This window comes from Caenorhabditis elegans, chromosome III (assembly GCF_000002985.6).
Source record: "Caenorhabditis elegans chromosome III".
In the NCBI taxonomy this organism is placed as follows: domain Eukaryota; kingdom Metazoa; phylum Nematoda; class Chromadorea; order Rhabditida; family Rhabditidae; genus Caenorhabditis; species Caenorhabditis elegans.
In genome coordinates this window covers 3,650,863-3,678,777 of record NC_003281.10, presented here as the reverse complement: position 1 = coordinate 3,678,777, position 27,915 = coordinate 3,650,863, and the positions used below count along the sequence as shown (strand labels likewise).

The 27,915-nt window shown below is 33.0% G+C and overlaps 4 protein-coding genes, 2 long non-coding RNA genes and 4 other non-coding genes across 12 annotated transcripts; 4 read left to right on the top strand and 6 right to left on the bottom strand.

Annotated features, from left to right (window-relative positions):
- Positions 1–92: 92 nt before the first annotated feature.
- Positions 93–242, bottom strand: T27D1.4. The gene has a single exon (NR_052200.1). It is a non-coding gene; the product is annotated as an Unclassified non-coding RNA T27D1.4 (non-coding RNA).
- A 4,290-nt stretch (positions 243–4,532) lies between these two features.
- Positions 4,533–6,730, bottom strand: linc-147. The gene has a single exon (NR_101806.1). It is a non-coding gene; the product is annotated as a long non-coding RNA linc-147 (long non-coding RNA).
- C46F11.7 lies at positions 5,798–5,899 on the bottom strand. The gene has a single exon (NR_052198.1). It is a non-coding gene; the product is annotated as an Unclassified non-coding RNA C46F11.7 (non-coding RNA).
- On the top strand, positions 5,798–5,899 carry C46F11.8. The gene has a single exon (NR_052199.1). It is a non-coding gene; the product is annotated as an Unclassified non-coding RNA C46F11.8 (non-coding RNA).
- A 1,611-nt stretch (positions 6,731–8,341) lies between the features above and the next one.
- C46F11.6 (Ubiquitin-like protein) lies at positions 8,342–11,738 on the top strand. The gene is made up of 4 exons (NM_001026051.6): positions 8,342–8,489; positions 8,864–8,972; positions 9,888–10,052; positions 11,002–11,738. Exons 1-4 carry the CDS (start codon positions 8,451–8,453, stop codon positions 11,052–11,054), a joined length of 366 nt encoding a protein of 121 aa, NP_001021222.1. The 5' UTR covers positions 8,342–8,450; the 3' UTR covers positions 11,055–11,738.
- On the bottom strand, positions 11,737–13,920 carry linc-82. Its single transcript, NR_101805.1, has 4 exons — positions 13,714–13,920; positions 13,404–13,502; positions 13,147–13,289; positions 11,737–12,910 (listed from the first exon to the last, which is right to left on the bottom strand). It is a non-coding gene; the product is annotated as a long non-coding RNA linc-82 (long non-coding RNA).
- A 553-nt stretch (positions 13,921–14,473) lies between these two features.
- C46F11.4 (RNA helicase) lies at positions 14,474–21,066 on the top strand. The gene is made up of 13 exons (NM_065342.7): positions 14,474–14,558; positions 14,604–14,731; positions 14,795–14,865; positions 14,918–15,169; positions 15,241–15,420; positions 16,027–16,198; positions 16,438–16,614; positions 16,667–16,798; positions 16,847–16,946; positions 17,852–18,091; positions 18,142–18,321; positions 19,237–19,672; positions 20,678–21,066. Exons 1-13 carry the CDS (start codon positions 14,480–14,482, stop codon positions 20,964–20,966), a joined length of 2,436 nt encoding a protein of 811 aa, NP_497743.1. The 5' UTR covers positions 14,474–14,479; the 3' UTR covers positions 20,967–21,066.
- A 105-nt stretch (positions 21,067–21,171) lies between these two features.
- C46F11.5 (RING-type domain-containing protein) lies at positions 21,172–25,912 on the top strand. Of its 2 annotated transcripts, none has more exons than NM_065340.8 (11): positions 21,172–21,389; positions 22,212–22,365; positions 22,422–22,509; positions 22,802–22,978; positions 23,631–23,827; positions 24,220–24,377; positions 24,449–24,608; positions 24,650–24,770; positions 25,302–25,430; positions 25,477–25,571; positions 25,619–25,910. In NM_065340.8, exons 1-11 carry the CDS (start codon positions 21,277–21,279, stop codon positions 25,694–25,696), a joined length of 1,470 nt encoding a protein of 489 aa, NP_497741.2. In that variant the 5' UTR covers positions 21,172–21,276; the 3' UTR covers positions 25,697–25,910. The 2 variants fall into 2 exon arrangements, with proteins under 2 accessions (NP_497741.2, NP_497742.2); NM_065341.8 differs by having other exon boundaries at positions 21,176–21,389; positions 25,477–25,568; positions 25,619–25,912.
- anr-9 lies at positions 23,545–23,834 on the bottom strand. The gene has a single exon (NR_101804.1).
- Positions 25,820–27,871, bottom strand: gsr-1 (Glutathione reductase, mitochondrial). Of its 2 annotated transcripts, NM_001026049.7 has the most exons (5): positions 27,768–27,871; positions 27,195–27,449; positions 26,782–27,139; positions 26,260–26,731; positions 25,820–26,203 (listed from the first exon to the last, which is right to left on the bottom strand). In NM_001026049.7, the coding sequence occupies exons 1-5, from the start codon at positions 27,800–27,802 to the stop codon at positions 25,902–25,904; spliced, it is 1,422 nt and encodes a 473-aa protein (NP_001021220.1). In that variant the 5' UTR covers positions 27,803–27,871; the 3' UTR covers positions 25,820–25,901. The 2 variants fall into 2 exon arrangements, with proteins under 2 accessions (NP_001021220.1, NP_001379392.1); NM_001393311.1 differs by lacking the exon at positions 27,768–27,871 and having other exon boundaries at positions 25,821–26,203.
- Positions 27,872–27,915: the final 44 nt, after the last annotated feature.

Genomic DNA, 27,915 nt, shown 5'->3' with positions numbered 1-27,915 from the left:
ATTAATAATTTTCCAAATTATAATCCGAATAGAATAAAAACCAAGAGATGTACTTGTCTTAAATCGTAGATGAGCTTTTGCGTAGGCTGAGCCATTGGCAAAAATCCATCTTTTCCTGCTTATATGCATTATATTTGAAGAAAAAAGTGTGAGGAGAAAACAAGAAGAAAACAACTCACTTCAATTGGCAAACAGGAAATTCGAGATATTATCTCATCCCCTCACTTCACTTTTATTTATTTATTTGTATCACTTTCTCTTTCTCCCATTTTCATACTTTATTAATGCTTTGATTAGATATAATTATGCCTATAGGTTCACTTACTGGTTGATCTATGAAAATCGCGGGAAAATTACTGTAGCAGGATGGGACGTCACACATGTAGAACATTTTGAAATCAGTACACTATATTTTTGCACTGCTTTGATAAATATAATTTATTGTATTATTATCAAAATTAAAAGAAAAATTAAGGTACTTACCTGGCGGTCAATGATATATTTTGGCTTCTCCATGGAGCATACAAAAACGATCTAGATTCCTAAACTATGGCGGCTTATATATTGATTATTTTTGGTTTTATCAAAAAGTTGTCAACTTACAAAAAACCCATAATGTCAAATATGTTTGTATGTAATTTAAAAATTTTTGATACTGTCAAATTGGACGAAGATATGAGATGTCAAAGTTAAGCGGTAAATTAAAAAAGTACTACTGTCCAAGCTAAGTGACCTCAACTTTGACAGCTTATATCTTGCTTATCTCTGATTTTCTCAAAAAGTTGGTAATCAATAATATATTTATCATATTATTTTCTACATTTTTGCAATTTAAAAAATTTTGACACAGTAAAAACCAAAGGAGATATTAGCAGTCAAAGCTAACTATAAACTTTGGCAAATTATATATCCCTTTTTCAAATTAAAAAAATCAATGTACAAAAGTTAAAATATATTTGATTTTTTAATCTAGGCACTTGAAATACCTGTCACTTCCGGTAAAAGTGGCAAACCAAACAATCGGCGGTTTTTTGAATTTCTTTCTATTCATTTTTTTTTCGAATCAAACAGTAACCCGATGCACCCTCTTGTGACGCACTTGTGCACCCATATACACGCACTTTGTGAAAAGAAAAAGGATAATCGAGAGAAGCAGTGCTCTGTCTTTCTCTGTTTCTCTGCGTCTCTCATCTCTGGGGAGACTAGTTATTGATTGGCTCTCGTGTGTGTGTGTGTGAGCCCCCGTCTCTTCCTCTCTACTCTCTTCTTTACAAATGGCTGGTTCTAAATGCTGAAAAAAGAAGAAGAAAACGAACACAGAATGTGTGTGTCTCGTTCACCTCCTATCGATCAGCTGATGTCTCATCGCTTGTTTTTGCTTCTTTTTTTGAGAAGAAGAGGCTCAAGAATTGAAGAGAGACATAGTTTTTATTCCGAGAATGCACACACATCATCGTTCTTTTTCTTCTTATTCTTCCCTTTTTGCTCATCCCTGTGCTTTCGAAGTTATTACTTTTTCGGAAAGATAGAGTTTTGAGTTTAAAATGTTGGTTTTTCTTGCCTGCCTACATGCCTACCTACAGCCTATTAAATCTTTTAAACTTGAAATAATATAATTTTTGGAAAACACATTTAATTTTCAGTTTTTTGGAAAAATAACGTTATTTGTACTTGTTATTAAAAAGGATTCTAAAAAATTCTTTAAAAGCTTCTCCAATTTTTCAAATAGAATTTTTCAATGTTTGGAAAACGGTTTTTAAAAAATTTTAACGTCATCCGGAAGCTCATGAACTTCAGTTTTTCAAATGCTATTTTTTTCATTAAAAAAAACCCTCAAACCCCCGAATTTCAGCCAAAATTTTGCATTAAAAAATATTAGAAATTTCCCGAAACTTTGAGATTTCGAAGCAAATTGATTCCTCCCAACAAAAACCCCAAAACTTATCCTCCATTTCAATGTTTTTTCTTCTTCTTTTTCTCTTTTGTCGGAACAATCGCATTGTCAACCGATGTAAGCCCGTTCCCTGACCAAGACAGAAAAGAACGTTGAAACTTTTTTGTCGCAGGCGGACAGCAATGCTTTCATTCTTGCCTCATTTGGTGTCGTACAGTTTTGTGTACTTTTTGAAAAGAAGCATTTTATTTTCTTGAATTGATTTTTTCACTGTTAGAAAGTGCTAGGTCTCTGGGTTTTTTCCGCGAAATTTGTTGTAAAGTTCTGCAAAATTTAGTCTGCTTTCGAGAATTTCAAATATTTTTCTGAAAATTTCATTTTATTACTTTTTTGTAAGGAAAGAAAAAATTGTTTAAAAAATACAGTTAGACTTTTTTTCCAAAAAGTTGAAGTTAGGATCAACTTTGACGACAGTGTTTAACTAAATTGTTCTAGTCGATATCAAAAAATGTCCAACTAAATACAAAAATATAGAAAACGATAGAATACATATTAACACGTAGTTAACATGGTTTTAATATAATTGAAAACAACTGAGATATAAGTTTCCAAAGTTGAGGCCCCCGGGGTGCAATACTAATATATCCCTTTTAACTTTGTCCAACTACGAAAGTGTAGCAAAAAACATAATCTGTAATTTATTAGTTAACAATTTTTAATGTAAACCAAAACCAACTAAATCAAGGAATTGTAAAAACGAAAATGTTAATTTTTAATTACTTTAAAATCTAAAAGTCACATGAAACCCACCAAATTTTTTCATAAATAATTCAATGTTTCTGTCTCACTTTTACTTTGCAATATGATTCATTTGAGAAGGAAAGGGGAGGCGAAAAAGGAACCAGAAAGTGAATTTTTGATTATTTCCAGCTGATTTTTTGAGCAGCTGAAAAAATTTGGTTCCTTTTTAAATTACTTGCGGTTTTTCTTGAAATCATGTGGTTTTTTTTTCAATGTTTCTGTAAAAAGTTCCATTTCTGGAAAAAGTGTACGGGATTGTTTCTTGGTGTTGTTCGTTCCCAATTCAATTTGTGACGACGTTGAATCTTTCTGTTGTTATTGTTATGCCTTTTCTTTGCCAATTCCCTTTTCCTCCTTCTTCTTTCTTCTTTCCTATACGCCTATCTCTCTCTGTCTTCACTGATTGACCTGCATTAGAAAGAGAAAAGAAAAGGTTGAATGCCAACCAAATCAAGTCGTTTCTCGCTTCAGTGCACCGTCAATGAAGCCACCCGAATTCAGCCATTCACTATATCCAAATAGACTTTAGAATTACGAATATTCTATTTTCCGTCGGAAGAGAATTTTTATAAAGTTATAATAGGAAACTTTATGATCATACGACTTTTATCCATCTTTAAAATTTTTACTGCTAAAAATATTATTTTGGAATTTTTTAAAACAAGTTTGAATTTCACACCAAATTTTTTTGAAATATAAACATTTGATTTTTCCGTCAAAATAAAAAATAATAGCTCCTTCCAAAATTTTGATTTTTTAAAATTTTACTTGAAAAAACTTTCAGTTTGAGTTTCCTGCATTTTTTCCTGCATTTTTTTTGGCAAAAAGCTATTCAAAACAAATCTTAAAAAATTGAATTTAATTCAGAATATTTCTTTAATTTAAAATTTTAATTTCCTGCCATAATAATACAAATTAAATTTTCATTTCCTGTCACCAAAATTATTTTTAATCAAAAATTGAATTTAACTCATCTTGTTTTTAACGCCAATTTTTTTAAAAACAAAAAATGAGAAAAATTTCTGGCAAAATTTTATAATTGAAATTTGAACTTCCCGCCAAAGATAGTTTTTAAAAAATTCGAAAATAAATTGAAAATTGAACTAATTTCGAATGTTTTTGAAAATTAAAAATTGAATTTCCCTTTAAATTAATAAGCTTTAATTTGTGTTTTCTGCAAAATATTTTTTAAAAATTCAAGTTACCCGCCAAAACTTTGATCTTAAAATTTAAGTTTTCTACCTAATTGTAAATTAAAAAAAAATTAAAATTTGAATAAAAAAATTCCTGTGAAAATTTTTTGAAATATTAAAAACAGAATAACATATTACGGGACCATGAGATCATGAGAATGCCTATTCACTGGCGCGAAAATATTGGCAGGCCGCGGCAGCGAGAGGCCATGTGGCAAAGAGTAGGTATTCTCATGATCTCATAGTTCCGTAATACTATATTTTGAAAAACAAAAACCCATGCAATTTTGTCATTAATTTTCAAAAAATTAAAAAAGTTGAATTTCCCTCTAAGTAGGTATGTGTTTTTGTAATTAAAATTTGAATTTTCCGCTAAAATTGAAAAAATGTTCTCCAACCCCATCTCAATGGTCGGTTCAAACCTTTTGTTCCCCTATTCATAATTTGAATAATTGCCCTATTATCTTTTTCCCAAATAGCAATGTTCCCATATACCGCTCCTCCTGACTGATAATATGGCTTATTTGTATGTGATAATAACCTGATAACCCGCCTCCTTCTCCGGTCTTCACATCATTCATTTGTTCCTCTTTTTCCTATTATCACCTTTTATTTCCTTTTCTTCTTTTTCTCATCAGCTTTTCAACAAAAATATTTTTTTTTTTTGAATATTATTTTTTCAGATATCGAAAGCCACGCGTCATTTCTTTTGCCAAACATCTATCGCGTGCGAGAAAAGAAAAAAAGGAGGAATCTTTGAATTGCTTTATGCTTCCCATTTTTTGTTGTTGCTCTCTAGACACCAATACCCATAATATTTGGAGAGGAGTGATCTTTAATTGGAGCATGCCTATTTGCCGGCATGTGTGCCTGCCTACGTGCCTACAATATTTGGCAGTAGGCAATACAAAAAATGTTGATGTGAAATTACTTTACGTAAAGCCAATCTTCAAAAAATGTCTCAAAAAAGTGCCAAAATGAGTAAAAAGAGTTAAAGCGTTGCCCAGGGGCGTGGGCAACGCCGCTGATTGGTGAGCAGAATTTTTACGCTAATTTGAATAATTTCGTAGATTTGATTCCAAAAAATAATTTTTAAAGCTAAAAAATACCCGAGTTTATTGTTAGAGTTTAAATTTTCGAAAAATTCGAAAAAAAAAGTTTTTATCGATTTTTTTGTTGAAACTTTTTTATTTCATATTTACAAAATGTGGTTATTAAGATATTTTACAAATTATTTCATAATCTTAGAAAATATTGGAAAATTCAATTAGTTAATCTTTTGCAGTGGAAAGCGGATATTACTCGAATTTAAACTAGAATGTCTCACTCAATTTTTAACCAATTTATTTGAAAACTTACCAACAATATCGTTAAATGTTTTTCTTTTATAAAATACATTAAAAAATTTTTTAGATGACGCATCTACAAAGTTATGTCACTTTCCACAAACCTAACCATTTCTGGTCGGGGAGAGTTGACCTACTGCAATTTTCGAATTTAAATTGAAATATCTTACTTGATTCTTAGCCAATACAACTGAAAAGTGACCAAAACTATGTATTTTTCAATGTTTTTCTTACAGAAAAAAATATTAAAAAAATTGTTAGATGACATTTTTAAAAAGTTATGCTAGTTTTCCTGAACCTTATTCATCACTAGGGTCGCCATATCAATCCCTCTCGATCCCTCTCGATCGAATTTCCCTCTCGATCACATTTTCAATCAATCAATTATATTAATCCACTCTCTCTCTCTCAATCTCATCATACAAACACCTATGTGCCACCACCACAACCACTTCTCAATTTTATTTACCTCAAGTGTGCTTGGAGTGTATTTCTATAGAGAGAAAGAGAGACGCAGACACCACCAAAAGGGCCGGATTTCGACAAAAGAAGAACATACACATCGTCGTCTTCTTCTTCGTCTTCTTCGTATTTTCCGTCGTTGTCAAAACCAAATTATTCGTCCCGCATCTCGTCTTCTCCGGGGGGCGCCAACCCGTTTTTTTTCCTGCGGCCACTCTCTCTCTCTCTCTCTTATACCCATAACATTTCCCTTTTCGAGGTCAGCCATCACTTTCAGCACTTTTTTTGAGAATTTTTTGACAACTTCTATTTTAGATCTGAAATTTTTGTGTTTTTTTCATATTTAAAAAAAACTAAAATTTAAATTGACAACGCATTTTGCTTTTGTTTAGGATTTGCATGTCCACCTCCTCAAAATATTTAAATACCAATAATTAAAGTTTAATTGATTAAAGAACCATTAAAAAAATGTTTTTTTCTTCCAAATTTCCAATTTTTTTTATTTTTTGGAACTCGACCAACAAAAAATTTCTCTACGATTTTTATATTTTAATTGCGTTTAAAATATTTTTTGTTAAATATTCTAGGAGTTGTAGGCTTTAGAAATTTGCCAAAAAACCTTTAAAATTTTCTAGTGTTTTATCATGATATTTGGCCGATTTGGAATATTTAAAATGTATCGTACCATGTATATTATGTATCAAAAGAAATAACATTTCCACATTTTTTTATTTAAAAAAATAGAAATTTTCTAGAAAAAAAAAGGAAAATCAAGAAATCTGATAGTGAGCCAGAAAAAAAAATCCAAAATTTTCAATTTTTGAATCAATAAATAAGAATAAAATTTTTAGAATTTTTTAGAAACATTTTTGTTGTTTTCGATTTTCTTAAACTGAAAAAATTTGAATATTTTTCGTTTTAAAAACCCATAACTTTTTTTTTCGATATTTTGACGACCGAGGCTTCAGGAAAGTTAGGCCATGAAAATTATGCCCCAGCACTCTTCCACAGGCTTCAGAAAGGCTTGAAATATAATTAAAGCGCAATTGCAACTAACTCAAATTCTAAAATTTCCTAGTTTTTCATTCAATATTATAATATTTTTGCCTCTTCAAATAATTCAGAAAACGGGGAAAAATATATATCGTCAACATGTTATTCTAGAGTTTGCTAGAAGCTGAAGTAGCAGCAGCAGTTTTTCTTATGCATACAAAGTTTTTCTCCCTCGTCCGCCACTCCCTCTCCATTTTCAGACAAAAAAAATGCCACGTCATCAAAAAGAGCTTCTAGTATTTCCACGCGTAACCTGACCTGAGTGTCCAAGTAGTCTGAACGTGCATTTAATGCTCTTTGAGCTTGGCGTGCCCTTTAGTCGAACAAGTTAGGTCCGCCCGTTTTTTGCTCTTTTTTTTGAGCTGTCATTATTGAAAATTAATTAAATGTTAGGTTTAGGCTTAGGTTTGGGCTAGGCTTAAGCTTAGACTTGGGCTTAGGCTTGGGGTCGGGTTAGGGTTAGGATTTTATGTTTTCTTCTCTTCCCCCGTCCTCGTTGCCCAACAAAACTTCAAAAATAACTCAGTGACGCCGCAACGTTGTTCTTTTCAATGTACTTTCAAGTGGTCTCGATGATCACGAAAAGACCAATTTTTTGTGCAATTTAAAAAAGAGAAGTCTAAAAGTCTAGAAAAACAAGAGCTGTTCTGAAACATTTTGAGCCGTTGGTTATGTTGGTGGCCTAGAAAACTTCACAACGGAAATTTACCTTAAAGGTGGCCTTAAACCCTTTTTAAAATTTCAGCTTTATCTCAATTTTCTGAACTCTACTATTACTTAATCTAATGTCTTATTACTCATTTCCTTATTTTTGAATATTCTCAGAATTCTGCATGACTAAGAACGTACGCACGTCTGAAAAGTAGAACTAATCTCTTTTTCTCTGCGTGCTCTCTCACTCTCCTTCACTCTCATACTCTATGCTTCTACCCCACTAGACCCCCTTTCTCATTTCATCTGTTCGAAATCTGTCGCTTAGCAATATTTACTCAGTCTCTTATTCTCGTTTCTTTTTTCAAGTTTCTCAACTAACTAACATTTGGTTTCATTTTCTTTTTTCTTTTCATTTTTTTCCAACAGCTTTTAGATTTTTAAAATTTGAGAAATTGATTTTTTTTTTCATAGAGGTCCATAAAAATGGCGGCATATTAAAAAAAAACTGCCGGAGTGGCTGGAGACATATTTGAAGTTGATGGCCGTGAAAGAGTTTTCTAGGCCACTTAGATTTTTTCTATCTTCCTTAAAACTTTCACCTTTGAAGCTTCAACTAATTTATCTGTAAACCCCATTTATCTGCGTGGCCGAGATTTTCTTCTTTTCTCGGCCACGTACAAAACTTGGACAAGAATCACTCTCTCATCAGTATTCTCAACCTCATTTACATTTTTGCATTCAGAAGAGCCCTCGTTATTTTTTGCGTCGTTTTCTCTTTTTTATCATCTAACTTTCCAGTTAATAAGAATACTCTGTACTTTGTTTCAATTCCATTCCAAGTCATCTATGAATATAATTAGTCCCTTTTCTCTCCCTCATTCCGTCCTCGCACGTCCTGTTTCTCTCATCGATTTGCTCATAGTTTTGTTATTTTTCAGGGTGACACCGTGTGTGTGTGGGGAAACGACGTGAATTACTCTGAAGTCGTTGAAACAAATTATATATATCAGGAGAAGAATTTTTTCTTAATCAGAAAAGCACCCGGATATGAGTGCAAAACAGTCGATTGATTCTCAAGCAGAACGAGTGAGTTTTTTTTGTTTGAAAAAAATCTAGAGAAAATTTGACGTAATACATGGCCTAGAAATTTTAGAAATTTCGGTGGCCGCGTTTCAAAACAATTATAACTAGTGGTGTTCTACATGGCCTAAAAAAATTGGCGGCCGCCTAGAAAACTGCAGCTTCGGCCACTAATAAAAAAGGAAATTTACCCGGAAAATTAAAATTTGAATTTTTAAGAGTTAATTTGAAAAAATATTAGTTTAAACATTTTTTCACATGGCCTATAAATCTGAACGGTTCCCGTTTTTAAGCCTAAGCCTAACCCTAAGCTTAAGAATAAGCCTAAGCCAAAGCCTGAACCTAAGCCTAAACCTATCTATAACACATCCAACTTTTAGGTGGTACTTCGTCTCATCCTTGTCAGCGGAAAAACTCATGAATTCGAATTCCACCCACTCACATCAGCTCACGACGTTACACAAATGGTATTCGATCAATGGCCTGATGGTAAGTAACTTTGAAACTTTTGTGAGTGAGTGTGTGTTAATCCGAAATGTTCGACGCTCGCGCGCGCACACACGGGCTCATTATTCCTGTCGCCAGTACACAAAGACGATGTCCGAGAAACATAGACTATTGTTTGCTACAGGCTTATAGAGGGGTCTTGAGAAGGTTGTGGGGGAACACCACAATTCCACTGATCTTAGGAGGTCAGGTGTATGTGTCTGCAAATATGTGCGAAACGAGACATGTTGTAGCAGTTGCAACTTCGGTTTATGGAAATTTGAAAAAAAAATGAATAAGGGAAACATTAAAATTATAGGCAGTAGGAGGCCTACGCCTACTTTCCCAAAGGGATTGTACAATTTATTCAAAATGGAATTTGGAAAAAATTTTCATAAAATTTTTGAATCTAACTTTATTCTCTGAAAGAACTTTCTTCTCAGAAAATTTTATTTTTCAAGTTTTTCAGTTTTTTCGGCAGAAAATGTACTTAAATTTGATGAACTTTAATAATTTCCCACCTGAAATATGTGCTTTTCAGTCTACAATAACATATTTAGAACCTTCAGGTGTTTTCGTGGCGGGACCCTAAAAGATTGTTTACTCGAAAATCTGTAGATATTGTCAGTTTTTAAAATTAATTTTTAGCTGGTTTTGAATTTGAAATTAGCGAAATTTTTGAATTTCAGTTTGAAGAAAAATTAATTCCTGTTTTCAGAAACTGAGGTGTTTCGGGGTGTTTTCGTGGCGGGACTCTGAATTTTAAGTTTTTAAAATTGCCATCTGGTTCTCGGTTTCTGTTTCAAATTATTTCTCAGTACAAATATCCGATAGAAACAAAAGAAGCCAAGATTTGGACGGGGCCGATCAGAATTTTTTAAAAAAATTCTATCACAAATGAATAATTCTATTTTTCAGAATGGTATGAAGATAAAGTACAAAGTGCTCAAATGCTCAAATTAATCTATCACGGTCGATTTCTACATGGTTCCGTAACTCTTCACGCGCTCCAGCTAATGCCCGGCAAAACAACCGTCATGCATTTGGTTACTAGGGAAAATTTGCCGGAACCTAATTCAAGTGGTCAGTTTTGATTCGATTGTGCAGGTGTTTTGAGAGGAAATTGACCTAATTTAATGTGAACACAGTTTAGTCTGACAGATGGAGTAACCAGAGCCTATGGGATTCCCCGGGGAATTTTTTACATGTTTAGAGTGCTCGGGGCTTATAAAAACAAGAAAGAATACACCATATTCTCGGGAAAAACACATATTTAGAGTACAATTCAACAGTTCCCATGGGAACTCAGTACTTGTGATGCTTTTTGGCAGATTTCTTGAGAATCTAGAAAGTTGAAATTTAGGGAGAGTGTAAAACATTTTTTGTAAAAATTTGAGTTAAAAAATACCGACAGAAAAATGATTATTTCTAATTACTGAAGCGCGTTCGCATGAGCTGATTTTTTTAAATTTAAAATAGTTAAAAATCACATAAAAGGTTTTTCAAATGCGAAAGTTCTAAAATTTCAATTTTAACAAATCATAAAATTAATATATTACATCGGTGCGAAATTTTGTGATTTTTATTCCAGAGGCCTCGGCACGCGACAAATGTTCAATAAAAACAAACGGTGTGCGCCTTTGAAGAGTACTGTAGTTTCAAAATTTATTGATTATTTGCTTTAAATACCTTAAACCCTAACAAGTATAACTTTGTAATATTTTTTGAAAAAAAAAATATCAGAAGCTTGAAGAAGCTCAGAAGAATCTCAGAAGACACACACTTTTTTGACTAAAAAAATTCCAAATTCTAAATTTTAAATTATTTTTGCATGTTCCCTGATCGATAAATATGACTCAAATTGTAAATGAAAAGTTCTAATAAAAAATAGCCGCCCGTGAGAAAGATCGTGGCCGTAAAAAAAAGAAAACTCGGCCACCTATTTTTTTCCACCATAGTAAATACATAGTAAATAGTCCAGCTACACTTCGAGTTTTTGCGAAAATTTCAAAGTAAATTAATTTTTTTCCAGAAACACTGACGAAACGAAAATCCGCGGGTTGCTGTCGATGTGTGCTCTCATAGTCTTCGGATCTACATTCAATTATTTTATTGATGATTTTCGATGATTTTTTTTGCCTCTCTACCTCTTTCTTTTTCTTTCTCTGGCCTTTTCTGGGAATTTTGTCTTTAAAAGTTAAACTACTTTAAGACCAAACTTCCAGAAAACATCCCAATTTTTCCTTTCTTTCTGAAATCCTCTCTCTTCCTCTCTCTCTCTCTTCTCAAACGGGATATCAGCCGACGACAAGTGTTTCTTTTATTCCTTCATTCCATCGTTTTCTTGTCAATTTTCCGATCGGCTCCACTAGCTTTGTCTACTTTTTGCGTCTTCTTTCTGCCAAATTCTGTGATCTTCTGTTACCCTAACCGCCCCGCACCCGTTTGTTTTCAATACCAAAAATTTAACAAAAAAAAATCAAAATCAGTTCTCATCTCGATTCTGGTCATTGCCCCTTTTCAACCACCCCTTTTTTCGAAATTTTTTATAATTTTTCATAAAAATCGAGCTTTTATCTAATAGAAGTGCACTTTAAAGGTGCATGTCTATTAGGGGAAATACAGTAATCTCCTTTTCCCCTACTTCCAGCCGATATAGTCCGTGATATAGCCGGCTTCTCTTCTCTCCAACGGTGTACATTACAATTTTGCCCCCTTCTCCACACTCAATTCTTCAATTTGAATTCATTTTTTGAAACATAAAATCATATTTTTAATCGATGTTTTATTATCAAGATTATTTAAGAAACAAAATTGACCAAATTAAATAACTATTTCAAAATTGAAAAAAAAGACAAATGAATTAAAGAAAGAAAGAAAGATATATAAAAATCATATTTTATTAGTGTCTTTAATTTTTATTGAAAATTTTCTAAAATTAAAAGACGAATAAAAATCATATTTTTATTAGTGTCTTTAATTTTTATTGAAAATTTTCTAAAATTAAAAGACGAATAAAAATAATATTTTATTAGTGTCTTAAATTTTTATTGAAAATTTTCTAAAATTATAAGACGAATAAAAATCATATTTTTATTAGTGTCTTTAATTTTTATTGAAAATTTTCTAAAATTAAAAGACGAATAAAAATAATATTTTATTAGTGTCTTAAATTTTTATTGAAAATTTTCTAAAATTATAAGACGAATAAAAATAATATTTTTATTAGTGTCTTAAATTTTTATTGAAAATTTTGTAAAATTAAAAGACGAATAAAAATAATATTTTTATTAGTGTCTTTAATTTTCATCAAAAATTTTATTTTACTTTTTTTTCAAAATCATTTCAAACCCTCGTTACCTTTGTTGGACTAAAGTCCATCCAGCGACAAAAATGTTTGTTTGTTTTTTCTGAACCTTTTTTCCCCCTTTTTTTTCTGGGATGAAAAATTTTTTTTGCGAATTTTTTCATCCCAAAAAAAAGGAAAAAAAAATTTTTCCACCACGGGACACTGATTTGGAAATGAAACTTAAATTTCTGGAGTTCAAAAAATGAAGCTTCCAGTGGACACTTTAAAAGTGGACACACTGATTTGGAAATGAAATTTTAATTTATGGAATTCAAAAAATGAAGCTTCCAGTAGACACTTTAAAAATGGACACACTGATTTGGAAAAGACGAATAAAAAATAATATTTTATTAGTGTCTTTAATTTTCATCAAAAATTTTATTTTACTTTTTTTTCAAAATCATTTCAAACCCTCGTTACCTTTGTTGGACTAAAGTCCATCCTTGACTGACTCCATTGCCATTTGCACACCGTCCCGATCGCTCCAATCTATCCTGATCCACGTTCTCCACTGCCCCCGCCCCATCTTTCAGTCGCTACGTTTCTCGAGGTCCCTCTACTCATCCAGTATCCATCAGTTTATTGTGTCATCCTGAAATTCTAATTGTTTTGGAACTATTATGTACACTTTCTCGCGCAGTTTTTTATTTAAACTTTTTCAATTTCTAAACATAAAGACGAATTGCTAACTCAATTAACTTTTGTCATTGTTGTATTCAAAATGCTCTCCAAATTTCAAAACAAAACGACAAATTAACCAATAGCTAAGTATAGCTCTCGTCTTCATTCTTATTAAACATTTTTCTGAAAAATAACTGATAAACTCACATTCTATTCTTGACCACTGTCCTCTGCAGCTACCCGGCCATTCCAGCCTCATCCACATGCTCCTCGGTTCCCAGTCCAAAGTGGTATCGCTTCGCTGCTTGCTCGACGACATGCCTGACCGCCCATCCGTTTATTGTGCCACTCTGAAAACTGGTATTGTTTAGGAACTAATGTGTGTTTTAAATAATTAAATTCTGCGTGAAATGGTTTTTTCTCGCAGTTACTATTTTCAAAATTGTTTCATTTCTAAAAATTACCTTTTAAAGCCTATCAGCTTACTCCAGTGTCCAACCGATCGTTCCAGCTCCACCCTCATCAACGTGCTCCATGACTCCTCACATTCTCAGTGTGCCACGCTGAAATTCGAATTGTTTAGGAACTGTTATGCACACTTTTTAATTTCAAAAAACAAAGAATAATTGCTCACTCAGTTAACTTTTGCCACTGTTGTATTCAAAATTACTTCAAATTTCAAAACAAAAAGACGAGTTAACATATAGTTAGCGTACGTCTTCGTTCTTGTTAAAGTTATTTCAGAAATGTCTGAAAAGTAGCATTCGAACTTACGTTTCAATATTGGTCACTGTCCGCTGCTACCACCCGATCCTGTCCATTCCATCCGGATCCACGTGTTTTTCGTCCGAGGCCTCGGCTTCCGACACGACCATTGATGCCGCTGGTTGTTCGGCAACATCCCACCACCGACCATGCACTGACCATCCACAGGACATCCACAGGACATCCACAGGCCACCCACAGGCCATCCACGGGCCAACTGCTCCCCACTGCCACTGCCAGAAGATTAGAAGTTTCCAAAACTTCGTACTGATTTGAAAACCGTATTTCTGCCCCTTATATAGCAAGAGCTTAGAGTTTAACTAATGGATTAGTGTGCCACGCTAATATTTTAAAACTTTTGTGAACTTAAAGTCGCGGGAGAAAATAAAAATTGTTTTTTTTTCATGGTGAAAGGGTAATTTTCTCGTAGTTTTTCCGTTGTAATTATTTTTAATAATTTTCTCGTGCGACCTTAAGGTCATAGTTTTTGTGTTTTCTACCCACATTTCTTATAATTTCAAAATATAATATTTTCTCTCTTTTTTTTTTGAAATATTTCAATGTGGAAAAAATGATTTTCTTACTGTAGTTACGTACTTCAACAATTCAGCAATACATAAACTACGTGCGGCAGCGTTGCGAAATGCGCGCGGCGTGTTGCAAGCGAAGGCCACGCCCACATTCTCCCTGTGACTGCGATTAAACGACTTTTTAAACATGTTTAAACATCATTTTCCTCCAAAATAAACAAAATTTATTATGTTTTCAGGCAAAAATGTGGCGTGGAAAATATTCAGGAGGATATCAAAATCGATTTGTAAGCGCAAAGAGTTCGGGAACCTCCAGTTTGAGTGGTAAATCGATATTTTCACGTATTAAATGAATTTTATTGTTCTCAGATGGTAAAAGTATGAATAATGTACCTCCTCCTGCAGCTTTAACAGTCGGAAATGCGCCTGTTCCACCACCAAATCGGAATATTCTCTTGTCAAATCGAAAAGAGCAAGAAATGAAGAAGGAACAAGAGGTTTTTAGTTTTCATGAAAAAATTAAAAATTTTCAACTTTTCACTGGATTATTATTAATTTAGTACGCAAATCTTATGGCTTATGGCTCGACGTCTGAGAAACAATCAAGAAGGAAACGGATTTATGATGATGAGTAGGTTTTTTTTTCAAAAAAAAAAAAAGAAAATTAATAATTTCAAATTTAGATATTTAGAAGGCGGCTCAGATGATGAAAAGCCCGCTTCTTCCTCCTCAAAACTTGCCGCCGATGACGATGATGAAGAAGATGAGCTCGACGCATTTATGGCCGGAATCGAAAAGCAGGCTTCCAGTGATAAAAAAGTTTCGGAGCAAAAAGAGAAAGATCGGAAAGAGGGAAAAGATACGGAGGATCCGAGTAAAAAAGGGCTTGGAAGAGCAGATATTGATGAGGAGGATATGCAGGAATCTCTATTCAAGTTTGTACAGGAAATTTTGAATTAATTCATGAATTTAAAATCAAATATTAAACAATATAAAAGTTTTCCAGATTCATGGAAGAGTACAAAGAGAAACACGAAAATGATGATGAGCAATTGGAATATGATGAAGATGGAAATATTATTTGGTCATGGAAAAAGGTTATCGATCCATTGCCAGATATCGATCATTCACAGATTCAATATCAAAAGTTTAATAAAAACTTTTATGAGGAGCATGAGGATATTAAGTGGGTTCAGGATAAGACATTTTTTTTCGCGGCAAATTCACAAAATTGGCTTATTTCAACAGAATAATCGAACTTTTTCGAACTAAAACTGATATAAAAATGTAGGAAACAAGGTTTTCTATCTGAAAATAACATTTATTTTTGATGAAAATCTTGAAAAATACCTCAAATGGTGCCGTTAAAAAAATTTCAGCGAACGGTAATTTTCAAGTTTGTCAACAAAAATAAATATTATTTTCAGATAGAAAACCTCGCTTTCTACATTTTTATATCAATTTTAAATCGAAAAAGTTCGATTATCATGTTGAAATAAGCCAATTCTGTGCATTTTCTGAAAAAAATTGGGTCTCGACGCGACATTTTTGCTGATTACAAAAAAAGTTCGTGCGCTTTTATAGAGTACTGTAGACGTTAATTACTGTGGAATTTTTTATCGATTTTTCATAAACTATGAAAAATCGATTAAAAAAATTCCACAGCAATAGAAGTTTGAAATTACAGTATTCTTTAAAGGCGCACACACTTTTTTGCATTTAACAAGTCGTTTCGAGACCGGTTACCGTAGTTTTGGAGCAAAATTTCTATTATCAATCAAGAAATTTTCAGACGCTTACACTATATGGATGTAATTCGCCTTCAAAATACAATGAATCTTCGAGTTGGAGGCCTCAAGCCGCCACGTCCAGTTTGCTCGTTTGCTCATTTTTCATTTGATAAGCTGTTAATGGAAGCAATTCGGAAGAGTGAATATGAGCAGCCGACTCCGATTCAGGCCATGGTGAATATTGATTTTTCAGATTTTTTTGCCGATTTGCCGGAAATTTCGATTTTCGGCAAACTGTGGGTTTGCACATTGTCACGGAATAATTCAATTTTAATCGGCAAAATTGTACGCATCCTATGAATGTTTCCTTGCCGGAATTGAAAATTTCCGGCAAACCGACAATTTTCCGAAAATCAAAATTTCCGGCAAATCGACGATCTGTAATTTATCGACAAAAAAATTAACATTTTCAGGCGATCCCCTCTGCATTATCTGGAAGAGATGTTCTAGGAATTGCCAAAACCGGATCAGGAAAGACTGCGGCCTATTTGTGGCCTGCAATCGTTCATATTATGGATCAACCCGATTTGAAGGCTGGAGAAGGCCCGGTTGCAGTTATTGTGGTTCCGACGAGAGAATTGGCAATTCAGGTTTTTGGAAATTCAACCAAAAAACTTGAAATATAAAAAATAAATTTTCCAGGTATTCCAAGAGGCCAAAAAATTCTGCAAAGTTTACAATATTAATCCAATTTGTGCATATGGTGGAGGTAGTAAATGGGAACAATCAAATGAATTACAGAATGAAGGAGCTGAAATGGTTGTTTGTACACCGGTTAGTTGAGAAAAATATTTATTTTTAAATTTCAAAAGGCTTTTCCAGGGTCGAATCATCGATTTAGTGAAGATGGGAGCCACCAATTTCCTGCGGACAACTTTTTTAGTTTTTGATGAAGCTGATCGCATGTTTGATATGGGATTTGGTATATTTTTTTGAAAAAAACTTATAGAAATGGCCGTATGTCGATTTACGCAGCTCGTGTATTTTCCCGAATTGAATTTCCTCCTCGAGGAGTACACGAGCCAGTGGAAACCGACAAATTTAAAATTGCCGATTTGCCGGAAATTTTCCTTTTCGGCAAAATTGCCGACTTTCCCGAAATTTTAATTCCGGTAATTTGCCGGAAATTTCAAATTCCGGCAATCTTCCGATTTGCCGGAACTTTTAAATTCCGGCAATTTGTCGGTTTGCCGGAAATTTTCAATTCCGGCAACTTGCCGATTTGCCGGAATTTTTCCATTTCAACAAAATTACCGATTTTCCCGAAACTTCAATTCCGGCAATTTGCCGATTTGCCATAAATTTTCAATTCCGGCAATTTGCCGATTTGCCGGAAATTTTCGATTCCGGCAGTTTGCCGATTTGCTGGAAATTTTCATTTTCGGAAAATTGTCGATTTGCCGGAAATTTTCAATCCCGTCAAAGTGCCGGAAAATTCAATTCCGGCAATTTGCCGATTTGCCGGAAAAAGTCGTTTGCCCACCACGAGCCTCGTAAATCGAAACATGACCGCGACGAAAAATTTCGAACCAAAAACATTGAGTTTTGTGAGAGTTTTTAAACCAGAAAAATGGCTCGATTATGGATTCGTTGCCGTAACATTTTTCATCTTAACACGTAGCAAATTCAAATGAATAATTTTTGAAAAAAAACCTTAAAAACCGTTAAAGCCAAATTTTTCTTTGAAAAAAAAACCACAAAGCTTGTTTTTTTTTTTGGAATTTTTTGGAATTCCTTGGTTACTAAATTCACAGCAATTAAATATACAATTATCAAAAAAAAAAAGATGAAAATTTGAAAAAAAAAATCGAATTTCCATTATTCCAGAGGCTCAAGTAAAATCAATATCCGATCACGTCCGCCCGGATCGTCAATGCTTAATGTTCAGTGCGACTTTTAAACAAAAAGTGGAACGACTCGCCCGAGATGCTCTCGTAGATCCCGTACGAATTGTACAAGGAGAAGTTGGAGAAGCGAATGCTGATATTGAACAAAAAGTTTTTGTAATGCAAAATCAAGATGTTAAATTGCATTGGCTTATTCGAAATTTAGTGGAATTTGCTTCTCGTAAGATTTTTATTATTATCAAATTTTCCATAATTTAAACCATTTTTCAGTCGGAAAAGTGCTAATTTTTGTCACGAAAAAATTGGATTCGGAAGACGTCGCGAAAAAGTTGAAAATGAAAGATTTCGACATTGTCCTTCTACATGGAGATATGCTACAAGCAGAGAGAAATGAAAATTTATTGAAATTCCGGAAAAAATCGCAAATTCTCGTGGCAACTGATGTGGCAGGTAATAGTTTTACTGGGAATTTTTTTTTGAAGTTCGAAAATTCCAAAAATCTTAAAAATATAATATTTTAATTTAAAAAATGTGAAAAAAAATAACGAAAAAGTATATTTCTGTAAAAAGTGAATTAATTTATTTTTTTGTAAAATCAAAAATCCTATTTTCGGTTGTCTAAAATAAAAAATGTTAACAAAAATCAAAAAAGAACCGGATATTGAGAATTTTTTTTAATTGAAAAAATTGAAAAAGAATCGCCCAATTTTTTAATTGAAATTATTTTTGGAACGAAAGAAAGTATAGATTTTTAACAGGAAAATCAGAAAAAAATACAAAAAAAATGAAATTCGGGATTTTTTAACACAATTAAATTTTAATAAAAATTAAGACAACAAAAATTGAAATATTTTGACTTTTTTCAAAATTTTAGCAAATTTATGAAAAAATCTAAAATTTTCGTTTTTTTTTTACATTGAAATGTCGAGAAAAATTGCTCGATTTATTGAGATTTCTCCAAAAAAATTAATTTTTTTTCGGAAAAAAAGAAAAAAATATAGATTTTTAACCAAAAAATCTGATTGAAAAAAAAAACGAAATTCGGGAACAAAAATAAAAATATTTTGACTTTTTGAAAAATTTCCTAAAAATCTTTTAAAGTTTCGTTTTTTTTTACATCGAAAAGTCGAGAAAAATTGCTCGATTTATTGAAATTTTTTTTAAAAAATTGAATATATTTTTTCGGAAAAAAATAGGAAAAAAAAAACAAATATTTTCTCCAATAAAAACATTTAAAAATTGGCGATTTTCAAGTTTTTGAAAATTTTGGAAACCGTAAAAAAATTTTTAAAGTTCTAAAAATCTAAAATCTAAGGTTTTTAATCAATTTTCCCTAATTTTCCGATCAAAAAATTAAATTTTCAGCACGCGGACTGGATATTTCTGAAATTCGAACCGTAATCAATTTCGATATGGCTCGTGACATCGATACTCATGTTCATCGAATTGGAAGAACTGGAAGAGCTGGTCACAAAGGAACAGCATACACTCTTGTTACTGAAAAAGACATTGAAATGGTCGGACATTTGGTCAAAAATCTGGAAAGTGTATCACAAGAAGTACCAAAACCTTTAATGGATCTTGCAATGAAGAGTTCATGGTTTAGAGGACAAAGAGCTGGGAATGGAGGACCAAGTACTGGAACACAGACACGTGGAAGAATGGGTCTTGGATATACACCAAAAGTTAGACAAGTTGGAGGAGGTGCCACTGGAGCACAATTTGATCCATTAAAAGAGCAAAAAAGTTGTAGAGGTGGAGGGAATCAGACAGTTGATGGAATGATCAGAAATGCACAAAGGTATAAATTTTTAATTAATTTTTTAATAAAAAAAATAGCTACCGAGACAAGGAAAATGTAAAAATTGTAGTTTACGGATTTTCCGGAAAATCGAAAAATTATATTTTGAAAATTAAAGAAATGTGTCGTTTTTCCATTTTTTTGAAGGGAAATCGAAAAACTAACAATTTTTGAGTATTTGATGTTCCGAAAAATTAAAATAAAAAAATTCAGAGAATTAACCATAAAATATTTTTAAAAATTTTCATCTAATTTTATTTTATATTGATAAGAAAAAAACACATAAAAATTTAGGAGAAAAGAGATCAAAATGTTAAGATTTTTTTTAAAAATCGGAAAATTTTACTAAATATCGGAAATTAGAAATAAAACGAAAATTATCGGTTTTCAAAATTCGAAAAACCGACACCGTTGGTGCTGAAGAAAAAAAATAAATTTTTTACTAAAAAAAAGAAAAAAGTGGCAAAAATTTTGAACTATATTTCGAAAAAGAAAGAAAATCATTTTTTAATTCAAAAAGAGTTATTTGCACTTCAAAAAATTGAAAATAGACCGAAATAGCCAAATATAAGTGTTAATCTAAATTCTAAATTTTTTACGATTTTTTTTCAATTTTCCCACAAAAACGGGCTGATTTATCTTTGAATTCCCGCAAAAAATGGCCTAATTTCGACATTTTTGGGGGTTTTCGGCTATAAAATTTGGTTCTCTTAAATTTTTTTGTTTGATAATTGATTTCAAACATAGTCAATCAAATTTTCAGAAGTTTTACGCGACAAAGTTTAAATTATTGATTTTTAGGAAATTTTTCAGAGAAATTATCAAGTTTTTTATACGGAGCATGTTTAAAAATGTGGGAAATTGAGTTTTAAATAGAATAGGAATTAAAAAAATAATTCAACAATTTCCAAAAAATTCAACAAAAAAAATTTCTAATAAATGACAGTATTTAAAAAAATAATTTCATCCACCCCACCACATTTAACATAAAAATCGAATTTTCAGCTTTGCCACGTCATCCTCTTCCTCCTCCTCTTCAAGCAGTGGCCCAGCTTCCGGAGCCAATAGAGCCCAAATGCTCAAAAGTGCATTTCAGAAATCATTCCAAACAACATTTCAACGACCTACAAATGAATCTTCAAATCTTCCACAGCAAGTAGCATCAGATCCAAGACCAGAATGGAAAAAGAAAGTGGATGAATTGAATGCAAAGATTGCACAGCAACAGGCTTCTTCAGCTTCTGGTGGCTCTTCGAGCAGCAGCTCTTCCTCAAAACGAAGCAGATGGGAATAAATTATTTATTTTATTTTTTTATGTTTTGATCCGAGATTCTATTTAACATCTTTTTTCTCTTTTTTTCCAGATTCCAGATCTCATAAAAAAATTTGTAAAAAAATGCCGATTTCGCAATAATTCAATAATTCCCGAAGCGTTTTCTCATCGCTCCCATTCTATCTCTTATGAGTTTCAAAGAAAAAAAGAAACAACTGTTCTGTTTTTAGGTTGACAAAAAAGAAAATAATAACAGATGTGAAGAGAGTTATCGATTTCTTTTTTTGGTTTTTCGTTGAAATTTTAAAATTTTAATTTAAACTCCAAAATGATGGAACGGATACGAGAAAGTGGCCGGAGACTTCATCAAGTCTATCGAGAAACTATCGAATGGAGGAATCCGCTTACTGGATTATATTTGATGGCTGTTAATTCGGCTTTTTGGTAAGAGATTGGGTCTCGCAGCAAAAGTTGGTTTTAGTGTGTGTACCTTTAAAGTTACTGTAGTCAATTTCAACTTTTCTATATTTTTTGTGGTGAAATGGTTTTTTTTCCATGCTCACCGTAGAAATTTCATGTGATTTTTGTCAGGAAATCAATATATACGGCAACCGGTCTCGACACGACAAATTTTTGTTAAATTCAAAAAGGTGCGCGCCTTTAAAAAATACTGTAGTTGAAAAAAAACTTTTTTTAAACAATTCTGAGAAATTTTCATCGATTTTTATGGTTTTTCAATTAAAAAAAAAAGAAAAATTGTTTTTTTACAACTTAAATAAAACTATAAAAACACAAGTTTTTAAGAAATCGTTCAAAAAACTATGAAAAATGGATGAAATTTTCTTTGGAAACTACAGTACTCTTTAAAGGCGCACAACTCTTCGCATTTAACAAAAATTTGTCGTGCCGAGACCGTTTTTTACCGTAAACTTTTGCGTTTGGGTAATACACACGTGAATTTGTTAATTAATCAAAAAATATGGAACTCTGCGAAAATCTGGCGGAAAACATCAAATTTCTGCAATAAATAATTTTAAAAAAATTTCATAGAAAATTTTAAAAAAATGAAAAAAAAAAACCAATTTTTGCAATGAATAAAAAAACACCAAATTTTCAAAGAAAAATCATCATTTCTGCGATAACTAAGCAAAAAATCTATATTTTCACTGAAAAAACCACAACAAACTGAAAAAAAAACCAAAATTTTGCACTTAAAAATCCTAAAATTCAACCAATTTCATTTTAAAAAAATCCTCTTTCTTTCAGGATCGGTGTGATCTACTGTGATCCTCGTATCCAAGAAGCTCTTCTAGCAACTGCATCCGCCGGAGTTTTTGCCTGGGATATTCTACTTTCCTCTTCAAATGATCGTTCAATCATCACACATCTTTTAATGTGGCCATTTCAATCTATATTCAGAGTAAATCCATTTTTTAATCCGATTATAAAAGACTAAAAATTAATGTTTATTTATAGACGCTGTCAGTCGGTGGATCAGTCTACAGCATTCATTTATTACGTGCTGAGCAAGTTCGGTTGGCTTGTTACGCTGCTTATGCAACTTGTAAGTATTATAAAAACATGAAATTTTGAGAATGCGTATTGTGCAACATATTTGACGCGCAAAATATCTCGTAGCGAAAACTACAGTAACTCTTTGAATTACTACTGTAGTGCTTGTGTCGATTTTCAAAAGATTCCAATTCATTTCGAAACTCGAGCCCGTAAATCGTAAATCGACACAGGCGCTACAGTAGTCACTTAAAGTCACTTACTGTAGATTTCGTTACGAGATATGTCGCGCAATACTAAGTCTCTTAGATTAAAAAAAACAAAAAAAAATTTTCCATTTTCAGTAGCGTGTCTCCTTGTAAATCCAGTGTGGGAGCACAACGAAGTCAACTCGAAAATAGCGTCAGCAACGCGGCGGACAGTTTCCTGGTTTGGAAGTTGGATTCAATATCTTATTATTACTCCAGTTGTTACTGTATATGAGTATACTAAATATATTGTGCTCTTCCGATGGGTTCCACGTAAGTTTTTAAAAATATTTTTCACAAAAATATTGAATTTTCGGAGAAAATCGGAAAATGGAAAAAACTATGATTTTTGTACGAAATTTTGTAAATGTTTGTTATCTAAAGAAAAATGAAAATTTCATTGAAATAAATTTTAAAATTGGCAATAAGTACATTATTTGAAAAATTGAAAATAAAAAAAATAAAAAAATTTTCCAAATAAAAACATTAAATTTTTTGTTTTCAAAAACCAATTCCGGAAATATGAGAAACTTAAGAATATTTTTTTATGAAAAAAATTGACAATATTAATGGAAATTGGAATTTTCTCTTCCCGAAAAATCAAAAAAATACGGTAACTTTTAGATTTTCCAATTTTTTAATTTAAAATTCCGAAACACTATATTTTTTTGGGATTTTTAAAATTATTTATTTATGAACATTTTTAAAAATTAAAAGTTTTCCGAAAAATCGAAAATCGAATCTATTTATTGCCAGTTTTCCAGAAAAAATCAATTCGAAGCAAAAATGTTTCAAATTTTTTGTGAAAAATTCCCGTAAAGCTATTAATTTTCAGGAAAAAAAAACATAATTTATTGAAAAAAAATTTTTCAAAAAATTTGAAATATTTTCTTTAAAAAATCGAAAACCCCCTCTCTTTTTACAGCTCTAATCGCCTACGTAAAGCATTTTATCTTCAATTTCCGTGAATCATGTCGTGAACTCGTCAATGGTATCAAAAACTGGATCCACGTGGCGATCGTAGAACGAACAAAACGAGTTGCTCAGAGAATTCGTCAATTCCTCAGATATTGGTTTTGTGCAGAATGGTGGCCGACGTTGAAAGAGTGGCTGAAATTGAATGTAAGCATTTTAATTTCGTTTTTTATCAGTTCTATTATGAAATTTTCCCTGCTTCTTTTTTGCTCATTCAATGCCGTCATAATTTTTCATTGTTCCTATTTTTTTTGTTCATAATTTCCTCAAATTGTTAGAAAATTTTCTATTGCCTTCTTTTCTATGTTTATAATGGCCTCAAACCCTAATTTTATTTGATTCTTTGAATAATCAGCTCAAAATGTACTTAAATCAACGAAAAATCGTCAGATAAACGAGAATAATAAGCAAAAAAACTCGACAAAATTTTGAAAAAGGCTAATAAATTCCGTTCTTTTGGGGGCCAATTTGAGTATTGTTTGGCCTGTGTTCCCCCATTACTACAATAGAATTATACAGATTAGCACAAGATTTTTCAGATCGGTGTTCCCCTCCGCTACCTTTTCGATCAACTTTGTTTCGTGTTTGTCTATATTTTCTGTGCTCACTGGTTCCCACCACTCTGGAAATTCAGTGTTAAGCAGTTGAAATCACTTGGAGCATTGGCTTATAAGCATATTTGGGTTCCGGTTAAGGGGTTAGTTTGAGAGTTCTAGGTTCATTATTCTATACTTTTAAAGTAATTGAGAAAAAACAAAAAAATTCCAGATTCCTATTGTGCCAATTTGAAAAACTCCGTTGCTGGCTCCGCGACACCCTTCATCGAATTGCAATTTCCGTGCGAGACTCGATTCTCTGGCCAATTTGTTGTCTGATGGTTGAGGTGGGGAAGCAGGTCTCGATTTTTGTGTACCACTTGCTCCTGGAGGTAATTTTTTTTAATTTTATTTTAAAAATTCAATTTTTCAGCCCATTGTAAATTATCTCCATAGTCGATATAAAATCATCGAGACAAGTGCATTAATCCACGTAATTGGCCCAGTCTGTGAGACAGTTATCGATCATATTCCCGAGAAAAATCCATTTTGTGGTGCGTCTTATGAAACGCGCTCCAATGCAAACTCCCATCGATCTGCCCCTTTTATTTGGGTCTCGTCTGGAAAAAAACGGAAATTTACACTACGGAAAAGCGATTTTTTGATCATTTTTTACATTAAAATAAAAATAAAAAGGGCTTTTTAGACAAAAATTTTTTTTTCAACCCTATTTTTCCTGTTTGAATTAATCTAAAAATTATTGAAAACGAGTTAATTAATTCGGAAAAAAAAACTTTTTTACGAGAAACGAAGGAGTAGACAAAATTTTTTAAAATGGTAAAAATTGCTTTTTACACTTTTCCTCTATTTTTCTGATTTCCATGTAAAAATGAATCTAAAAAATTTTTAATTAACCAATTTTGACATAGAAATGATTAAAACTACCGAAAAATGTTTTAAAAAACGACAAAAAGCTAGAAATTCCAGGCGAGACCCACGAGAATAGGGTGGACTATATAAAGTTGGCATTGGAGCGCGTTTTCACTTTGTTAAGCAATTTTTTACTTTAAATATCGATTTTTCAGAAGAAAGCGATGTGGAACTCGAAGGATTTCTTCCAGAAGTGAACGATGAAACCGATCTCGATGAGAATCATGTGGATGATGATGATAATGAAGATATTCAATCGGAATTGTCTTCTTCGCCGATTCCAGGTTATTTTCAGAGACTCTTTAAATTATTTTAGTTAATAAATTTCAGAAGAAGAATTCGAATTCGAACGAGGTCTTCAATTCTCAGCAATCAATGGATCGGAATCCAGTGATGAGGAATTCGATTTGGATGCTCCGAAAGTAGTTTTTTCTTCTTTTTAATAATTTCCAAAAAACTCCAAATTTTGCAGAAAACCATCCGACGGAGGCGACGAGAACCTAAAAAATCAGAAGTGGCCGCCGATGACGAATATGAGCTTCTCGAATAGTCTCAATTGCAGTTTTAATTCTGAAAATCCTTTCCTACCAAAATCTACCCATCGGGTTAATATGTAGCACTCACCATAATTAGATTTTTTTGCATAACCTGTAAATAATTTTTTTGCCATGCATTTTAAATTTTGCAATGTTTTATCTACAAGAAAGTCAAAAGAAATTGATCCAAATTTAAAAATGTAATAAATAAATAAAAAATTATTCCGGCTTCACACCTCCTCGCATAGTAACGAGCTCTTCGGCAGAAGTTGGGTGAATCGCGACAGTCTGATCGAATTGTTTCTTCGTGGCGCCCATTGTGACAGCAACAGCGAATCCTTGGAGCATCTCATCGGATCCAACTCCGAAAACATGGACTCCGACGACTTTCTCGTCTTTTCCGACACAAACAAGCTTCATCGCGGCCTTCTCCTTGTGCTTGGTGACTGCGAACAACATTGGATTGAAGCGAGATTTGTAGAGGGTAACTTCGTCTTTTCCGTACTTTTCAACGGCCTCAGCTGAAATTTTGGGGATTAAATTTGACACAAAGAATTAAATTTTAAAGATATTATACCTTCCGTGAGTCCGACGGTTCCAATAAGTGGATGACTGAAAACCACTGTGGCAATGTTCTCATAAGTCAACTTATTATCAGTTTCACCATTGAACAGACGATGAGAGAGTCGACGTCCGGCAGCAATTGCGACTGGTGTGAGAAGGAACTTTCCAGTATCATCTCCAACAGACAAAATTCCTGGAGCAGATGTGTTCTGGTACTCATCGACAATAATATGCCCAGATTTGTCGGTTTTCACTCCAACACGTTCCAGATTAAGCTCTTTTGTCAGTGGATCTCTTCCGATGGCCCAAATCAAAGTCTGAACCTTTTCGATGACTCCAGTCGTTGTCTTGATTGTCAAAAGACCATCATCTCCTTTGATTACTTCTGTGACTTGAGTATTTTTGTGCAAGTGAAGTGGATTCGTTTCCTCGTCCATATCAGCAGTAAGTTCATCGCTGAGCATTTTGTCAAATGTGCGGAGAACCTGAAAATTATTTAGTTAAACTTGAAAAGTTTCCATGTTCCTCATGGTACCTTATCGTAACGAATAAGAAGATGCGTGTCTGAACCAAGATTTGCGAGAACTCCAGCAATCTCTACGGCAATATAACCAGCTCCAACGACAACGGTCCGGCTTGGCAGATCTTCGAGATCGAAGAATCCGTCGGAATCAATACCGTGTTCGGCTCCTTTGATGTTTGGAATGGTTGGCTTTCCTCCAACAGCGATGAGCGTGTTCTTTCCACGATACTTCGCTCCGTTGACCTCAACAGTTCCGTCTTCTGCAAAAGTTGCACGTCCTCGAATATATTCGACTGAGGATCCTTTCAGTCCACTCTCATAAAGACCATTGAGTCGTTTGATGTACTCATCTCGCGATTTTTTGATCACTCTAAAAAACAAAACAATTAAGAATTATTTGATTAAACTAATTAAAAATTACTCACTTCCAATCAAACTTGTTAAGCGTCACATCAAATCCGTAATCAGCGTGGTCCCGGATGAATTCGGCGTGGAGAGAGCAATTGTACATAACTTTCTTCGGAACACATCCAACATTGACGCAAGTTCCTCCGAGACGTCCAGATTCGATGAGCCCGACGGAAACTCCGAATTCACGAGCACGCCGAGCAGAAGCGATACCTCCAGATCCTCCACCAATCACCAAATAGTCGAACTCCTTGACGCCAGACATGATCGACCTGGAACTCGAATTTTAATAATTAAAAGTTGGAAAATAACAGAACTTGTAAGAACATCGAAAGAGAGGCGCGATTGAAAATTCGCAGAAAAATCAAAGCTTTATTTCTTTTCAGTCGCGAAGTGGACTTTAAAGTTTATTTTTCGAATGAAATACTCAAAATCGACTGACGCAAAAACGATGACAAATTACAAAGATAGCAAAGCGCGACTACAAACATGTGACCGCCCTTCTTCCGAAATTCGAGAGGTTTTATGGAAATTTGACTCCACAAAGACTACAAAAACTTTTTTTAAACCAAAAAGTAACAATTTAATACCTCGAAGTGCTCAAAATGCAGCGAAATCGGAGCATTCAGAAGGGTTCACAGAAGTTTTTAGACATTTGATCAGCAAAAAATAAACAAACATCAAGGACTAAATTGTGCGCCCAAGTTGCAAATAGCTCGCGCCCATTTTGCGAATTGA

What these genes read in the sequence shown, in the direction of transcription:
- C46F11.6 (NM_001026051.6), top strand. Translation starts at nt 8,451, where the DNA reads ATGAGTGCAAAACAGTCGATTGATTCTCAAGCAGAACGA. An exon ending in TTGATTCTCAAGCAGAACGA is followed by an intron (nt 8,490 to 8,863) that starts GTGAGTTTTTTT and finishes TCCAACTTTTAG; the next exon opens with GTGGTACTTCGTCTCATCCT. An exon ending in GCCGGAACCTAATTCAAGTG is followed by an intron (nt 10,053 to 11,001) that starts GTCAGTTTTGAT and finishes ATTTTTTTCCAG; the next exon opens with AAACACTGACGAAACGAAAA.
- C46F11.4 (NM_065342.7), top strand. Translation starts at nt 14,480, where the DNA reads ATGTGGCGTGGAAAATATTCAGGAGGATATCAAAATCGATTTGTAAGC. An exon ending in ATGCAGGAATCTCTATTCAA is followed by an intron (nt 15,170 to 15,240) that starts GTTTGTACAGGA and finishes AAAGTTTTCCAG; the next exon opens with ATTCATGGAAGAGTACAAAG. An exon ending in CGACTCCGATTCAGGCCATG is followed by an intron (nt 16,199 to 16,437) that starts GTGAATATTGAT and finishes TAACATTTTCAG; the next exon opens with GCGATCCCCTCTGCATTATC.
- C46F11.5 (NM_065340.8), top strand. Translation starts at nt 21,277, where the DNA reads ATGGAACGGATACGAGAAAGTGGCCGGAGACTTCATCAAGTCTATCGA. An exon ending in GCTGTTAATTCGGCTTTTTG is followed by an intron (nt 21,390 to 22,211) that starts GTAAGAGATTGG and finishes TCTTTCTTTCAG; the next exon opens with GATCGGTGTGATCTACTGTG. An exon ending in ATTTGGGTTCCGGTTAAGGG is followed by an intron (nt 24,378 to 24,448) that starts GTTAGTTTGAGA and finishes AAAAAATTCCAG; the next exon opens with ATTCCTATTGTGCCAATTTG.
- gsr-1 (NM_001026049.7), bottom strand. Translation starts at nt 27,802, where the DNA reads ATGCTCCGATTTCGCTGCATTTTGAGCACTTCGAG. An exon ending in TGCATTTTGAGCACTTCGAG is followed by an intron (nt 27,450 to 27,767) that starts GTATTAAATTGT and finishes TTCGAGTTCCAG; the next exon opens with GTCGATCATGTCTGGCGTCA. An exon ending in CTTAACAAGTTTGATTGGAA is followed by an intron (nt 27,140 to 27,194) that starts GTGAGTAATTTT and finishes TTTGTTTTTTAG; the next exon opens with AGTGATCAAAAAATCGCGAG.